This window comes from Emydura macquarii, unplaced genomic scaffold (genome assembly GCF_026122565.2).
Source record: "Emydura macquarii macquarii isolate MOO-44397 ecotype Brisbane River unplaced genomic scaffold, CSIRO-AGI_Emac_v2 contig_3113, whole genome shotgun sequence".
Classification (NCBI taxonomy): domain Eukaryota; kingdom Metazoa; phylum Chordata; order Testudines; family Chelidae; genus Emydura; species Emydura macquarii.
Window position 1 is genome coordinate 5,456,331 of NW_027133250.1, and position 17,567 is coordinate 5,473,897.

The following is a 17,567-nucleotide window of genomic DNA, read 5'->3' on the forward strand; positions in this document are numbered from 1 at the left end:
CCCCGGCCAACCCCCCCCCCATGCCACGTGGAGAGTCCACCTGTGACTGAGTTCCTGGGGCGGGCTCAGCGCGGGAGTCGCTCTTGGAGCTCACAAGAGAGGCAGGACGGAGCTGTGGCACACGCTTCAGCAGGAGCTGTGAAGACGCAGAGCTCTTTGAGGTGAAGAGAAGGAAAACAACTCCCCTGCCTTGATAGCAATCTGAAGCAAAAGCCCCGGAGTCCTCCATGGAGAGGCAGACAGAGGAGCCCTGCGTGAGCTGCCTGCACAGAGACAAGATCGCGGAGCCCTCCCCGGCGCAGATCTTGGCCAGCTTGTAAGAACGGCACGGAGCTGCCATCGCGGTCACAGTTCAGGTGGTTCTCAGAGAGCCTGCAGCCTCCCCGCTGCTGTGGTTCCCAGGCTGGGTGTGCAGGAAAGGAGGTCAGTGTCTATCACTGTATGTTTCATGTCTATATTTCATTAGCTAGCAGCCTGCCTGGACAGGCATGAGTCCTCTGCCCTTTATGGAACATTGCCTCCTAGGCACAGGAGCTGTTAGCAACAGACTTATTGCAGGCATCCCACTGGGGGACGGCTGGCAGGGATAAGACACAGAAGGTCAGCACTGCCATGGCAGAGCATGCAGGAGAAAAGAAGCTAACTTGGGGCATGGGGGTGGGCAGGCACCCCGGTGCACTGAGTTATTGCTGCCACACCAGCTACTAACAGGACGAGTTCGCTGGTTCTCGGGTCTCCTCCTTGGTGCCAGGCTTAGCCATCCAGACTCGGTTTAAAACCTAACAGGAGTAGCAAAGGGGTGGAGAGAAAAGATGACCTGAAGCGGCAGCGAAGAGGGAGTCCAGCCCTCAGCATTCCCCATCCCCTGGGACAGCGGTTCCTGCTCTGGGCAGGATGCCCTGGGGCTGCACGGTATGCTCAGAGCACAGGCGCTGGCACCAGGCTCTCACTCCTTTCTGTCAATCTCACCCGTTGATTTGACATCATCATCTGATTCTTTGAATGCGCAGGGCGGGCAAACACGGCCTCTTGGCCAATGGGGAATCGGAGCCCCTGAGACTCTGTCGAATGCCCCCTGGGAACCTACATTAGCCTCTGATACAGTCACAAAACACCCCGCCACTGGCCCGTTCAGACCATTCCCTGGAGCCTCTGCTTCTCCTGCGCAGTCTACAACCCTTCCCTGCCTCGTCGAAGGAAGCGTGGTTTTAGGTACGCATCTAGTCAGCTGCCTGAGCCCTGACGTTGCTGTGAAGTCTTACCATGGGGCAAACACAGACCCAGCCTGGGTCTGCGACCACTCGACCCCGAGCCCTGCGGGACAGTTTGACACGATTCACTCTGGAGAGGGCCAAAGCTGGGTAGCCAGGGGGATGCAGGCCAAGAGAGAGGTGAATTGGCAGATCTGGGGGTGAGGGGCTGGAGTGGGGGGCTGGCCAGAACAGAGGTGCACCAGCTAACTGCAGTGGGGCATGACTGCAAAAGCAAGGGGGCTGGGGTCAGGACTGAGGGGCGGCGGCAGAGTGGGGGCGAGGGCAGAATGGGATCAGCAGAGGCTGCTAGTGCAGTCGCAGGCCATGATTTTGGCTGAGGCCTGTTGGGGAGGGGGATTTCGATCGCCCCACACCTGATTGCACCTGATGTGGTGATCACTGGTCTCTCACTTCCCGAGCCTGGAAGCGTAACCACGAAGGAGAGAGGGAAGTGGAAGGGGCCTGGAGCAGCCAGCACAGGGATGAGGGGACAGACGGAGATTTCCTTACCCTTTCCGAATGACGACGATGATGGCTCCCAGGAGGATAATCAGGACAACCAGCCCCCCGGCACACATGCCCAGGATCAGGCCCATCTCCTCTGAGTGCTGGGACACCTCCAGGGGACGCTTGCTCTCTTTGCAGGCAGCTGGAGGGGACAAGCACAGAGGAGAGGGTCAGGAATCAGCTCCGACCTACTGTCTTTACAGCCGGCGTTGGCAGATCTCCCCCTCCCCTCTCCCCACACACGCTCGATTCAAGAATCTTTTGTCCAGTGACCACTGCCAGATAAAAGGAGCAAATGAAGTTTCAACACAACCGGCAAAATCAGCTCCCACACTCATTCACACACACACATGCGCGAAAATACGCAAACACTCCCCCCCCTGCACACAGACAACACATGCAGACACATACAACACACCTTCTCTCTCTCCCACACATACACACAGCCAAAAGACCTCCCACATGCAGACATACGCAATACAACCTCACACACATGCAAAAACTCCCGCACATGCAGACACACACACACACACCGGGGTGCCCATTCAGAACACATTGTGACAGGATTCCGAACTCTCCTTCTGGGACCAGAGGGGACGGACCAAGTGCCCTTTGCATGCAGAAGCGGAGCAGAAGGAATCCGGTCATTGCCCCCTGACTAGGGTGTGTGTCTCGCCAGCGCTGCCCTGCAGAATCCCCACGCACAGCAAAGAGACATCATTCGCACACACATCTTTCAGAGCGGAGCCATGCATGGAAGCCTGGCCATTGCCAGAGAAGGAAACGTCCTCATAACACTGTACTCGACACCTGTTTAATGTTCTAGCAAGCGCACTGAGCTAATCCCACACTAAACAAGGCTGTTTAATGTTCTGATCCAAACAAACAATCCAAGAAGTAACCCCAACAAACTATCCAGTAGCCGATTATTGTCAGAGAGACGGTGCTGCTCCTCCCCTCCTCGCCCCGCTCCCCAAGCCCAGGGCAGCAGGCCAGGCTAAGCCCATCGCTCTCCTGATAAATTAGTTCATTGCCCGCAATCGTGCAGCTGCTGTGTTGATTTTGCAAAACTGTTCTGTCTCCTCTGTGGATCGAGCACAGAGCCGGGTAGCTGGGAGTCTTTGCTCTCTGGGCAGCGTCGGCTCACTGGGATTGCTCCGCTGAATCACATGGTATTGATCCTGTTCACAGATGGGGTGAACATGGAAGCACTCTGGGTGCACAATCCCAGGCACGCAGCTCTAAGATGTGTGTTCTGCAAATGCTCGTGTGCGTGTCTCTGGAGTTTGTGCTCTGTGAGGCTCTGTGCTGGGACAGCTGCTGCACTTGGACATGAATGGAAAGCTAACACAAAAGCAGTCAGGACGTGGCCAAAGCACTGACACTTAAATCCCAAAGGAAGGGGCACCTTAATGATACCTACAATAGATAAGAGAAAAGAAATGGATTGGGTGGATGGGTCAAGTGGATGGGTGATTTAGGTGGATGGGCTGGGTGGAAGAATCAGGTAATTAGGTAGATGAGCTAGACAGATGAGTTGGTTGGGTGGATAAAGTGGATGGATTAGATGGATGGGTTGCATGGAAGGATTAGGTGGATGGCTTGGATAGATGAGTTGGATGGCTGGATTAGATGGATGGGTGGCGTGATTGGCTGGGTAGATGAATTGGGTGGAGGGACTGGATAGATGGTTGGGCTGGGTGGACGGACTGGATAGGTGGGCTGGTTGGTTGGCTAAGACAGACAGACTGAACGAGTTGCTAAAGTGGACGAGCCAGATGGAGGGATCAGCCAAGGGATGAAATTCTCCAAAAATCCAACCAAATATCTGCAGAAGGTTTTTCTGCGGCTTTTGCCCACTTTCCCATCCCCCACCGCCCCTGACATGGAGGCACTTGCTGCATTTTGGGCCTTGGTGGCTCCCGTCACTTCATTTTAACTTTCCCCTCTCGGCCTGACTCTCCCAGGAGTTTTTTCTCTCCAGGCCCCAGGCACAGACACAGGCACAGACACAGACAGACAGTGGTACTTTAGGCACTGCAGCCTCCTCTGACACCCGGGAAAGTGAGGCCAGGCCGCCCTCTGCTGCTTGTCCCTGTGACACTGGGGGCATAACCCCCCCGATGCATCACTCTCCCCACATCCCGCTAACCTGGCTCTCTGGCACGGCCCTGGGGTGCCTTGGTTCTGCTCTCCGGAGGACTCCTCACTGCACTCTCCGTCCTCCCCCGGCTTAGTGTGCTTTAAAAGGTCGCTATCCAAGTTAGCAGACCAACAAACTGGCCCTGCCAGGATCACTAGCAGACACAAAAGGCTGCGTTCTCCCCCTTCCTCCGGGGCGCCTGTTTGCTCCAGTGCCAAGAAATAAAGAAGAGCCCTGCTCGTTGTACAGCTCCTGGCGAAGATCATCGCACCCTTCCCACACTTCCACAGAGCGGCGTTCATGAGCCAGGAGAAGGATGCGAATGGGGAAAGCGGGGGCGTCTCTGCTGAGCCCAGCGCAGCAAGAAACGCCAACCCCCCACTTCCCGCTCAGCCAGCTCTCCCTGAGTATGCTAGCCTCCAGAAGCCCTTTCGAACCGAATCGATGTCAGGCCCTGCACGGGACCCCTACGCGGCCGCCCACTCCAGCGCGGTCACACTGGCTGGTTTGCCTGCTGTGTATCTAATGAGGGTTTAGCTCCTGCCTTTTATCAGGAGGATTGCATTTTCATTCCATTTCCGTCGCTCCTGCCGCGCCTTGGCAAGGGCACAGGGTGCTGTATAAACACAGTTATAATGCCAAGGAGGATTATTAATAAACCTTTACGAAGCAGGCAGCCAAAGTGGAGGCAGGGGGATGGGGCCCCGCCCCTGGACACGGTTAAAAGGCAGCCTGTAAATCAATTCTCACTGATAACACTGCCTGAGAGCGTTGCTCACAGAGCATGAACACAGGAGTAAGGCACAGCGTGGGAATAAGGAGTGTCACTGCTGAGAACAAGAACCAGTCCTGGGAACTGCTAATCCCCAGTTCCAGGAGCTGCAGCATCCACACCAGGCAGTATTGCTCCCTCTGAGCCCAGGAGCTGCTTGTCCCAGACCCTTGCTGAGTCCAGGAGCTGCCCTACCCCAATACAAGGCAAGGGAACATTCCCTGGTCCCAGGAGCCGTCTCACCCCCAACCCTGGCCACTAAATCCTCCCTCTTCAGATTTCAAGACCTGCCGATCCTCAACCCCAGCACTAAACTTCTCCCTGATTCCAGGAGAGGCCACTAACCTGGACTCCAACCGCCATCTCCCTCCCTGACCCCAGGTGCCGAGGCCTCCCCTGCCCCACACGCTCATTCTGGTAACTCCTTTGCAGAAGCAGTGTCAGCAGCAATGAGCACGGCCGGCAGCTCAGACGCAGGGAGAACGGAGCAGGCGTGTTTTGTACCAGTGCCCCGCACCCCTTGTATTTATTCAGCAGAAAAAAAAAAGGGGGGAGGAAAGAAAAAGAGGGACGTGGACTTCAGAGGAGAGAGAGGCCCCGGCACGGGCCAATGCAGATGGCTCCCTCCTCCCTTCGCCGGCCTAGTGATCACCTGGTTCGCTCTTCTCACATTCTACACAGCCACACAGAACTCCTGTTCCCGCTTCAATCCCCACACGCCTGGCTGGTCATGGCGACTGGACAATAACCCCAGGAAATAGCATCTTCCTTTCTGCGATGTCCATCCCAGACAAAGTAAAGGGTCTTCTCTCCCATGGGCCAAACCCACACCTCCCACCCTAGGGCTAACCTCCTAGCTGATGGCCGGATTGGAGCTCATCTTTGCATCATTGCACACCAAGCCATAAATCCCCTTGGTCCTTTTTTAATATTCTGCACTAGCCGTACACACATGTATGCCCATTTTTCATTTCCCATCGAGCCCGTGGTTTAGTGTATTTTATTACATATTTTTTCCCCTTCCTTGAATCCAATAGGGAGCAAAATATATTAGTTGAGCACGAGGAATTTTATTAAATACACAAGGCCCCAAAGTTCAATCCCCCTGAAAGACCAAAGCATTAAGTTATTTGTTGAAATTGCAAAAGCAAAAGAGCGAAGCTGAAATATTCCCCCAATCAATTTCACTCACAGGAGTGGCTCCCCATGACCGCCAGCAACACAATTACCCTGGTTAATATCACCCCTGGACTATATAAATGCCAAACATGTCTTGGGTTTATACCAGCCAAGATCAATCGCAATATTCATAGCTTTAAAGGAATGCTGACAAGGTTAGAAGGCCTGAAATCTGACATGCTTGATTTTTTCCCCTTTGTTTTTTTTCCCACAAGACCCACATAAAACTCTTTATATGATTTTTACGCCAAAACAAATGTTTTAATCTGTTGCTTCAGAGGTGAAACTTGGGTTTCTGGTTAGGGCACTGGCATGGGACCCAGGAGATCTGCCACAGGCTTACTGCATGACCTTGGCAAGTCACTTAAACTCTTGATGCCTTGGCTCCCTGCCTGTAAAAAGAGGTAATATACTTCCTTTCTGCCACCGTTGATCTGTTCAGAGTAGACGCTCTTCACATAGGGTCTGTCTCTCACTCTGCACCCAGCACAACGTGGTCCTGCCTTGAGTGGGGCCTCCAAATGCAACCATAATAATAATTTTATTTTAAAAAATAAACACTGCCAGAAGCAAGAGCAACCCTATAATAATGAACCAGGATCCAAATCCCAGATGAGCAACCCTACAATAACAACATCCCTGATGAGCAACCCTACAATAATAAACCTGTATGCACATCCCGGCTGAGCAACCCTACAATAATAAATCAGAAATGCACAACCTAGCCTTCACAAGCGACTGTGCACACCATTCTTCACAGCCTGGAATTCAAGAGCAACCCTGCAATAACCAACCAGTGCGCCCATCCCAGCCTTCAACAGCCACTCTGTGATGATGAACTATCATACGCCACCCAGACCTCAGAAGCAGCCCTACAATAACAAACCAGTGTGTGTGGTCTCAACCTCAGTGCAACAAACAAAGAAATAGAAAAGCCATCGGCTGAGCGCAAGTGAGTGGAAGGTACAGTGGGAGTCTTACCTTTGCGGGCGATCCGAATACAGTTCAGCCTGGTTTCCTGCAGAGAGAGAAAAGATTGGGAGCCTCAGAATCCAGCAGGGACACAAAAACAAGTCTGCCTTCAATGTCTCTGCTTTTAATAGGGAAGCGAGGACAAAACTTGGCCTGTCAGGTTGCTGAGCCTTTTTACCATGAAACATTAGGTCCCTTTCCACGTGAACCATGTATATTCTGTTGTCTGAAGCACCTGGCATACTCTGAACCAATGCCAATGGGTGTCCCTGACATGCCAAGATGTTCGGTGTTTAATTGTTGATCCATCAGTCTTCCCTACACTGTCCTCTCAGAGTCCAAGTGGAGGGAATATGACAAATGCCATCACTACTGTCATTGGAAACTGGGCCGGACAAAGCACTGGAGCCTCTAGCCAGGCAGAGGACAAGCCTTGCACTGAGCCCCAGGGATGGGCTAGATGGGAGGGTCCCAGAAGGACTGATTCACTTCTGGTTTTTGTGACCCATCATCTGGACTTCTGAACATCATTCGATGGGAAATGGGCTGATCTGATGGTGACGCTGCTACCCAGCCTGGGCTCTGAAATCAACAGGGCAAAGAAGAACAGCTGAGTGTCAGCCTTTATCGGGGGGGTCCTTACAATAGGGCTGGGTGGAAATTTTCTGTTGAAACTGCATTTGCGCATGGCAAGACGGGTTTTCAATTAAACACTTTTTTTTTGTTGCAAAAATGTATCCACTTCCTGTGGAAAACTTCAAATTTTTCATTAAAAAGCAAATGCTCAACAACTGAAATATTTTGGCCCCAAACCAAAATATTTCAATTTGGAAATGCTGCCATGGTGCCTCATGGGAGTTATAGTTCAGTTGCCTCATGTGCCCATTCTCTTCCATGGGCAGTGCTCCACAGCTGGACTACATCACCTACGATGCACCTTGGCTAGGATTCCCATGGTGGACTGTTCCTGTCCATGGTGTATCATGGGAGATGTAGTCTGACCAGTGAACCTGGCCTAGAGAGGAGAATGGAAGCATGAGGCACCTGAACTACAACTCCCATGAGACATGGCAGTGACATTTCCAAATCAAAATATTTTGGTTATCTGCAAAAATATTTCAGTTTTTAACCAGAAAGTTTTCAAATTTGTGCAGAAAAAGTTAAATTTTTCATGGGGAAAATACTCCATTTTTCAACCACCTGTATTTTACAGCTGTAAGGCAGTGCCCCCCAGTCCCACTAAAACCACCATCCACACCCATTGCTCAGCCAATCATAGATGCCCCTTGCTCAGATGATATCAGATTAGATTAGGAGGAAGGATTACAGCATCACTCTAAACCCCTCAGTCCTTCTAGCCCACTGATTCCTGTCATTACTCTGCTTTGAGCTCGCTCCAGTTTGTCAAGAGTTTTCTCCTGCAGGTGAACTCAGTGCTGGTAAAATGCACTGGACTGATAGCTCAAGAGACTGATGGCCGGCTGGTGTACATGGGCAAAGTTTCAACTGATGTCCATGGAGTTACACCAGTTTATCCACAGAACATGTACAGCGTGGGCAGAGGAAGGGCAAACTTTCCACACACTGTCCTATTAATACGCCACAACCCAGACATGGAGGACCAGCGTCTGAAGATGAGGGGGCAGTTCGGACTCGGCGGCCCCTATGGTGAGGTAGCCAAGAAGAATCCCAGCTGCGATGCAGGATTTGCCTGATATCCAACAGCAGCTAGACTGGGACCATCATCTCCGTGCAGAGAGGCCGTGAGATGGTGACAACCATCAGTCACTACCAAGCTGGTGAGTGAACCAGAGAGAAGAGCCTGCCTGTCTCAGCGCTAACGACAGTCCAACGAGGTGTGAATGCATCCTCAGGGGGACAGATCTGCACAGCCGGCATCTTCCCCACGAGGAAGGAGGTTGTCAGTCGCCATTGGCACTTACTAGCCAGCAGAACTGCATGCACCAAGCCAGCTATCTGCCTGCACCAAGCCAGCACCAGCTTTGAGAGACCCTGTCACTGCTACTACAAGCTCTCGGGCTATGCCAGTTCATCCACCGCGCAGGTAGGATGGGCGTCACTGGCACACGTGAAGAAGACAAAGGCCTCCCAAGGGAGCTCCAATCACTCCTGCTGGCTTCTTGAAAGAAATTAGCCAAAAGGGAACAGAATCTAATCAGATCTTATTTGCTTCTGCAGGGAAGCCAGGGCTGCCGAAGGCTGGCCACGCTTATGGCTCTTACAGATCCGCTTGGAACAGCCTGCAAGGGGAGCTGCGGCACCCACCAGCCAAAGGAGGAGCTTGAGATTCAGAGGCCTGGGTGGTGGGTGCTTCTTGGCAGCTGTCAGGAGCTACCACCAGAACACGTCACTGCAGCATTTCCCGCTGATGTGCATGGAATCCATGCTCCCAAACTCTGCCCCTTCCCATTCACCAGCCAGCCCCAGGAAGTCCCGGTCTCCTTCAGAGCTGGGAGAGGGAAGGACCGTCAGGTGACATGGTGAGATTCTCAGCGTGGGGCTGCAAGCAGGAGGCTCTAACGTCAGCAGCCCAGGCAGGTGGACGGGTGGACTGGGCTGTTTAATGGCAATTCAGCCTCCCACCACCTCCTCTCCAATAAAGATCACTCCCCGAACTACTGTGCGTACCAAGCTGCTGATTAGAGCTGTCCCAGTAAGGGGGACTATTTTACATCACCTTCCCAAAGTCCTGTTATGGCAGCGTTATTCTCCACATCCATGTTTCCCCTCCCGCATCTGTGTCTCAGATGAGATCTCCAGGGAGTTCATGAAAAAGCACATTGTCCCCTAAACAGCACTTCCTCTAATGACAGAGCAGGTGCAATCGCAGCAAAAAAAGCATTGGATTCTCCTGCCTGTGACTCACCTTGATCTTTTCAGGAATGAGCCGCTTCTCAGACTGAGTGAGAGAGGAAGAATTTGGCCTGACTTTTTTTTTTCCTTTTTTTTGGTAAAATACCTTAAATATAAGCCTAAATAATCATTCATTTTACTGAGGAAGCTGACATCTGGCCAATGTGATGATGCAGAGAAAGGTGGCGGGAATGCAGTTCCCCTTTGAATGAATGACAGACTTTTAAAGAAATTATAACGCAAATCCTGGGATTTCAAACAATTTGGTTGATTTAAAATAATTAATGTAACCACTTGAAAACGTCAACAACCAAAAATGCTGTTTTAGAACAGCCCTGAGGGACATTCTCTTTCTGTCTCACCCATTCTTACAGCGAAGTCATTTTCAACTCAGCTTGGCCCATCTGGGCCACACACACCACAAAGCAAAATAGTCTTCTGTTGACTCAGACAAAAAGGTGCAGTCAACATTACACCCAGCCAGGATTCTTGAGTTAAGTCTTTCACCCATGCCAGCTTTACCCAGAACTGACCCCTGGAAGAAGCAGCCAGCCCTTTTTATCCAGCTTGCTGGGCCCTGATTGGTTTCTGCCAGCTCCCAACCCTTCTAGTTGCTGGAGGATTGATACTTATTGGTTCTACCCAGGGCTGATCCTGGGTGGCCTTTCTAGGAAGCTCTTGGAGGACTAAACTTGATGCTCTTTTTCCTCAAAAGGGCACTCTGTTTGGGTGACGCGCACCAACGTGGCAGGGCCTCCAGCAGGGGGCAACAAACACCTGGTGCACCCCATCACAATTGCTTCCCCCTTTAAAAGTGACTTCATAAGCACAGTGCAACAGAATTCATAGGTGATTCCATTCTGTACTCCATATGTTCTTATACTGCCCTCATTACCCTCGCATCTGAGCGCCTTCCGTCCGTGCATTAAGTGACATGACTCACATCTGTCATGGGTGGGTCATTCACTCTCATCCTCTCTCTGGGGAGGAAGCGTGTGCCCAGTGGAGTCCTTCAGGACAGCAGGAGTTATAAGTGCAGCTGTGTACGCAAGATGGGAATGAAACGTGCAGTGCCAAAGCTGTCCATTCACGTCACCGATGGAATTACACCTGCAGTGGCCTGAGTTTATTGGGTGTTATTGCTATGACATTTCAGGGTGCGGTTTTCAAAGGTGCCAAGGGGATTTGGACACCCAGGCCCAGATCCTCAAAGGTATTTAGGCACCTAACTCCTACTGAAATCAATGGGAGTTAGGTGTTGACCACAGCTCCCTTAGGGAGCTTGGAAAATCTCAGTCCCAATCTCGAACCTGCCTGGAACCCAATTCTGCCATCTGAAGCTCACAGACCAACCCGTATGGAGCCTGCACGGGGTTCCTTTCACATCAGTGCCACCTCCATCCCTCAGGGCTAAGGGTCCGCCCACACGGATCAGATGGCAGGATCGGGGCCGTGGCCCGTTTGAATGTGAGTTCTTTTGCCCTAATGAGTCACTCCACTTCCCCCACACCCTGGTGGCAGGGTGAGGCCATGCACATACCTACACAGGGACCGACCCTGGTTCCAGTGATGCTAACAGCAACACTCGCATTGGTCTCAATGGGAGCATGATCAGATACATCGAGAAAAGGGAAGTTACCCCTAACATACATGCTACGGAGAGACAGGATCTCACCCGGGGATTGCTGCAATAACCTGGCTCTGACTCAGAGGCTGCCTCATAGAAACAAATCCAACAAACCAGCCCCCCTGGAATTTTGTTCTGTCTGTATTTGATAGTCAGGCCACCTTCCCAAAGGGCGGCGAGTGCTATACTCAGGAGCCAATGACTGTACTGTGAGCACGACACGTTTATTTGGACACGGCGACTCTCCCCGAACATACAGTAAAAACAACTACAAACTGGCACAACCAACAAAAAGGCCTCTCTTGCACTGAGCTAACTGGGCAGCGTGCAGCTCCTGACGCCCTCTGAAAACCTGGCATGGGATGTCTCCCACTCCCCGTGCATTCCTACGGGAGCCACATGCTCTGGGCGCTACACCCATCACCCGATCGGAGGTGCCAGCATGCACGGCAGTTCACACTCAGCACCACCCCGACACCAGTCCCCGCCACGGAGGCAGCCAGGCCGCCACTCACCCCTTTCAGGTTGCTCATGGCCTGGAAGTAGATGAGATAAGCCTTCTTGGGCTCCAGCGGGGGGTTCCAGTACCCGCTGTACGTCTGGTTGTCCCCGACGGTGAAGGGCCTGGCTTCAGAGAGGCTGCTGGGCAGCAACTCGGCTCCAAAGTAGTGCACGGATCCCCGGGACACGGCGTCGTCGAATGTCAGTGGCACGGGGAAGCAGTCCTGGCCGACCAGTTCCCGCTTGATCTTCTTCGGCCTGTCTTCCTCCACGATGACTTGGTAGGTGCTGGACGTAGGGGGCAGGGAAGGGGGAAGGCAGAGAGACAAGAAAGGAGGGGGTGTGAGACCGGGAGGAGGTTGGCTTTAAAATAAAGAACCACCTTTCCCTACACTCACACTCACCACCCCTCACACCATCCCGGGCGGAGGGAGAAACGCAGCTTGTGGCTACAATGCACCCCGGGGACACGCTCGTCCTGCAACCCCGGACTGGGAACAAAGCTGCTCAGCTGCAGCTTTCAGGCGCTAGGGGTTCGATCCAGGAGCTAGTTCTACGTACCTAGCAGAGAAGGCGGAAGCACGAAAACCGATTATTTTTGTATCCATACAAAAGAAGAAACTTACTGGATGTATTTTACATGAATGTTAATTTACGCAAATTAGTTGTGGGGGTACCTGAGCCTCCTGGTGAAGCTAAGCCTGAAGACCCCACCCTACTCCCTTCTAACTGGCTGGCAGAGTTTGCCAGAAACCTCCCCACCACCCCATTGGCAGGTGCTGACCTGCTGGTAAAGAGTTCAGTGGGTTCTGCTGACTCATTGAGGCAGGAGACTTGCCACCGCATCTGGATGTAAGGTGGGCAAGCAGAGCTCACTGAGGAGACAGGATCTAGGGTGTGGGCTGAGCAGACTTGAGGGAGGAGCTCTGAGAGCAGGTTTAGGCTGGTCTTTGTTTTCTTAGTTAATAAAACCAAGATCATAAACCCCAGGAAGAGGGTGAGTTTGGAGTCTACCTAGTGTGGGGATGACGTTTCAGAGCAAGCTTGAGAAAGGCACCTGCTTGCACCCCTCTCCTAAAAAAGCCACATTCCCATGTGAAAAATCAGGGGAAGGAATCTTTCCAACTTGAGAAAAACATCTTGTGTGCAGAGCAATGTCTCATCACTAAGGCACTGCGAAGCGCCTTTAAATCAGGGTCTTTCCCCTACAGAAAGGAATACACTCTGGCTATAATTAAAGGTGCCATTTCAGGTTACGTTTATTGTATTCTACATCCCTGTATTACTCAGCCCAGATCACTAACAGCAGTGTATTGAGCTGAGCTGTTGAGCAACTACAGTTTTCGCAGGCAGCTCTCCTGCACTCAGACACGGACAGCCCCCAGATCTATTAAAACCACCTCTTTAATAACTCCTAATCAGATCCAATCTTTTCCCTCCTGAGTGTGTTTTGTCGGAAACAGCTGTAGGTTTTAATAACCACATAATGCGACCAGCGCGGCCACGGGATTTGATGAGCAGGGAGGGCCGGAGTTATTGGGTTTCCTTGATCACTGCCTCGGAGAAATTCAGCATTGATGACACAGAGCAGGAAGATGTGGGGAGGTGGGAAAGGAGTTTGTTGGCTCTGAATAGAGTAGCAGGGTCTTCAGAGCTGATATTTGATGGCTCATGGCTCTCAGAGGGGCACAGCACAATCCAAGTTATCTGACTGTCCAAACTTCCCCTTTCTAACAACCTGCCAACATGGGCCCAACCGAGGCAACAGGCCCTTCCCTGGCTGCTGCGTACACACAGTGGTCGGTACCCGATTCTGAGAAGCTGGGCCCTGATGTCAGCCGGGTGGTTTGGATCGGCGCAAATCCACCATAAATCAGAGAAGCTGTGTGGTCTGGCGGCCAGAGAATCAGGCTTTATACACCTGTTGCCCAAATCTGTGGGGAGCTCAGGAAGTTCTGCTCACTGGGGAACTTACACATTCAGAGATTCCAAGGCCAGAAGGGACCATTGTGATCATCCAGTCTGACCTCCCGTATAACACGGGCCAGAGAACTTTCCCCAGAATAATTCCTACAGCAGACCTTTTGGACAAACATCCAATCTTGATTTAAAAATTGTCAGTGACAGATCATTCACCACAACCCATGGTACTCTGTTCCAATGGTTAAGTACTCTCACCATTAAAAACTGACGCCTTATTTCTGGTCTGAATTTGTCTAGTTTCAACTTCCACGCATTGGATCGTATTCGACCTGTCTCTGCTAGATGGAAGAGCCCGTTATTAAATATTTGTTCCCCATGCAGGTATCTACAGCCTGGAATCAAGTCACCCATAACCTTCTCTTTGGTAAAGTAAACAGACTGTGAGTCCAGCTATGTGAACGTTTTCTCTCTTAGCTCCTCCCCCAACCTGAGTTCAGATGAACCCAGCATCTCAAAGGCAAACCACTGACTTTCATCCAGGTTTGTGTTAAAACTGCAAAGCCGGGGACCAGCACTGGGAGCTAGGTGAGCTCAGAGCTGTGGTCTATGCGAGCTCAAAGTGTTTGCAACCTTTACAGACTTTTTGCTGGCTCAGGGCTGAGATTTGACCATCTGAAACCCTAAAGCTGGTGGGCTTCTCACACTCTGGAGATGCTGAGCCGGTTCCTCTCCTACCCCCCGTCTCTGAGCCATGTCCACTGCAACTGGCTAGAGAGCTGCAAACAAAGGCAGGTGACTTCATGCGGAGAGAATAAGTGGACCTGGCTTGGGGGGTGAGGGGGATTAAATGCCACAAAGACCTTTTTCCTTGCAGCTGTCTGGTGACAGGGCAAATCGAAGTCAGGTGAGAGACAAATACTGCAGCAGTGACGCTTGGTCAGTGTTTCCCAGGAAGCGTCAGCAGCTCTTTAATGGGCTCAGTATAGCCAGGGCTTCTTGAGCTCCTCTTATGAGGTCACTGTCAGCAACAGAGGGGGAAGTTGTTCTCCCGGTCTTGCTTCAGACTCAGCAGCGATCCAGTGGCTGTACTCTCGCTCTCTCTCTGTGTCCTGCAGACACTCAGATACAGGAGAGGAGAGAGCCTCAAAGCCCGTCCCTCGGTGCAATGTGCGGATGAACCAGGCCTGGCACTGCCAGGAACGCGGAGATTGGAGAGACAGAGAAACTCAGACTGAGCTGCACTTTCCCCCGATAGGGAAACAGCCAAATCCTGTTGGGAAATGGACCTTACGCCAAGGAGGCAACACTGCTCGGAACATCTTTGCTTCTTGCTTTTCCCTGTCCCGCAATGCCCTGGGGTTTGCTGTGCCAATCTAGACCCTTCTTGTGAGCAGCAGGTAGGAGGAGTTGGGGGGGGGCGTTATTTACCTGGATGTAATTTGGGGGCTGGACCAGCCCGACCGATTTATTTTGCTACTTCATTTCAAGACTCTGCAGGTAACCATCGCCCCTGGGATCCCAACTGGTGTCCAGACTGGGCCTCCACGGCTTGAATTTTCAAAGGAGCCTAGGGGAGTTTGGAGCCCAGCTCTCAGGGAAATTCATCTTGCTCCCTGGCCGGAGCCTGACACCCACGGTCCCCAGTTCTAACGCAGTTTGTAAGTGGCAGGGGAGAGAGGAGACCTTCTGCTGCAGTTTCTGTCATTACAGACATGGCAAGAGCCCCACCTGTCAAATAACCAGAACCCCACGGTGGGCTTGGGTAGCAGCTGTCACCAGAGGAACGCTCTCTGCACTATCTGCATTTAACGAGGCATGGAGCAGGGACATGACCCTCCCAAAGCCACACACAGAGTCAGGACTTCCTGGCTCTCATGCCTGTGCTCGGACCACCACATTATGCTGCCTCCACTCTCTAGAAAGGCAGGAGCTAACCTTGCGGCACCAGCAGCTAGAAAAGAGGCCTGAACCACAGTGTTTGAATCTGGACTTGGATCCCCAAGGGGGGTGTTCCCATCAAGGAATTCAGTCTGGCCCATTAGTACTGGGCACCTACTCAGAGATTTATCAATATTAACTGCCCATCAGAGAGGGGTCATCAAGCCCATTGTTACAGATGGGGAAACTGAGGCAGAGAGGTGGGTGGTGACTCATCACAGGAGGGTCAGGGTTAGAACCCAAGCGTTGTGACTCCCAGCCTGCTCCAGAGCGCAGTGCCTCCCGGTGACAGACAGACGGCCCGGAGGCAATGTGCGAACACTGATCCAAACGTGCGCCGCGTTCAGCGGTGTTTGGATCCGGGCCAAACTCATCCTCAGTGACGTCAATGGGCCAAACTCATCCTCAGTGCAATGGCTGACTGGCACCAAGCACAGACCTGGCCCATCGAGGCATAACTCCCGTCGACTGCTGTGCTTCCCTTCTGCGCGGCGCCTTCACTGCACTGTGCTGACGGGAACCGCGTTCCCGTCCACGCAGCGCTGCGCCACTTGCGGGGGTGGCTTACCAGCATCAACTTCTGGATCGATTGAGCAGGTCTTCACTGACCGCTCAGTCAACCCCGAGAGGTCGATTTGACGGTGGTGGCTTTGCTGCCGTCAGTATACACACACCCCAAGAGTCCTCCGAGTGGAACCCATAGCCAGGGCCAGCTCCTGGACCACATGGTCCCCCAGTCATGTCTTTGGTGCCCCCCCCTCCATTTGTTAAACTTTTGAATACCTTATTTTTTATTGCATTTGTAGCCCATTTCACAACTTTGCTTTGCATGCATGATTTATCCCAGCCATATAAGATGATACATTTGCACGCTAGGATCTGTAAATCTGTATTTATTCATGCCCTATATAAGCGTTTTACTTCAAGCATTCCATTTTCCGCCTTTGTCGCTAACAACAAAAACAGCCCCCGAACCTGGCGCCCCCCCAAACCTGGTGACCCAGCAGTCGGCTGGATCACCTGCTCCTAAATCCAGCCCTGCCCATAGTCCCTACCTGATGGGGGCCCCTCTGCCCTGTGCGGGTCTCAGCAGCACAGTGATGGTGCTCTCCGACTCGCTCAGAGGCGACGGCATGTCCCCGTAGTCGAAGCTGGGAGCTGTAATGGAAACAGAAGCAGGAGTGACGATTTCTGCACACTCGTGCAGTGAGGTGCCAGCCGAAGGGGGCCGGCACACGCTCTGACAGTTCCAGGGCCGTGATGGTCAGAGGCTACTGCAACGGCTAGTTTGGCAGTAGGTGTTTGTCGGCTAAGCAGCACCAGGAGTCGGTTTCCCATTGGGTTTTATGGTTGATATTTTTGCCCACTTGCAACACTTTTCAGCTGAGGATTTCAATGCACTTTACTGGCTAAGCTTTACCGCCCTCCTGGGCAGAGGATCCGTATTGGGGAAACTGAGGCATGGAGTGGCTAATGGCTTTGCCCCAGATCAGATTGCAAGTACAGGGAGTCAGTGGCAGAGCCAGGAATAGGCTCCAGGAATCCTGACTCCCATCCCCTGCTCTCGCTCATGATGCCAACTAATCCCAATACTCATCTCAGAAACAGAATATCAGGACTGCAGCAACCCAACGAGTCCAGTCCGAGGTTTGTCACCTTTGCAAACTAATGACGTTAATTACACAGTCATGTCCCTGGAACAGAACTCTCTCTGGGCCAAACTGGCTCCTGCCCTGATTCCCAGAAGTCCAAGCAAAGCCAAGAAGTTTGTTTCAAAGCAGGCCCCCCGATCTCAAGTCAGGATTCTATGCCACTGACTTGTGTGCCTGACCTAAGGGGTTAGGGTGCAGTCTTGCAGTCCTCTTCACCAAAGCCTGT

At 52.3% G+C, this 17,567-nt stretch overlaps 1 protein-coding gene across 3 annotated transcripts in view; it reads right to left on the reverse strand.

Annotated features, from left to right (window-relative positions):
* Positions 1–17,567, reverse strand: part of PTPRU (protein tyrosine phosphatase receptor type U) — a 249,745-nt gene that overhangs the window by 63,266 nt on the left and 168,912 nt on the right. For all 3 annotated transcript variants that reach the window (XM_067530833.1, XM_067530832.1, XM_067530831.1), the window contains exons 11-14: positions 16,745–16,847; positions 11,843–12,116; positions 6,836–6,872; positions 1,764–1,902 (exon numbers count right to left, since the gene is read on the reverse strand). In XM_067530833.1, coding sequence (XP_067386934.1) covers positions 1,764–1,902; positions 6,836–6,872; positions 11,843–12,116; positions 16,745–16,847 — 553 coding nt within the window. The remainder of the gene's footprint in view (positions 1–1,763; positions 1,903–6,835; positions 6,873–11,842; positions 12,117–16,744; positions 16,848–17,567) is intronic.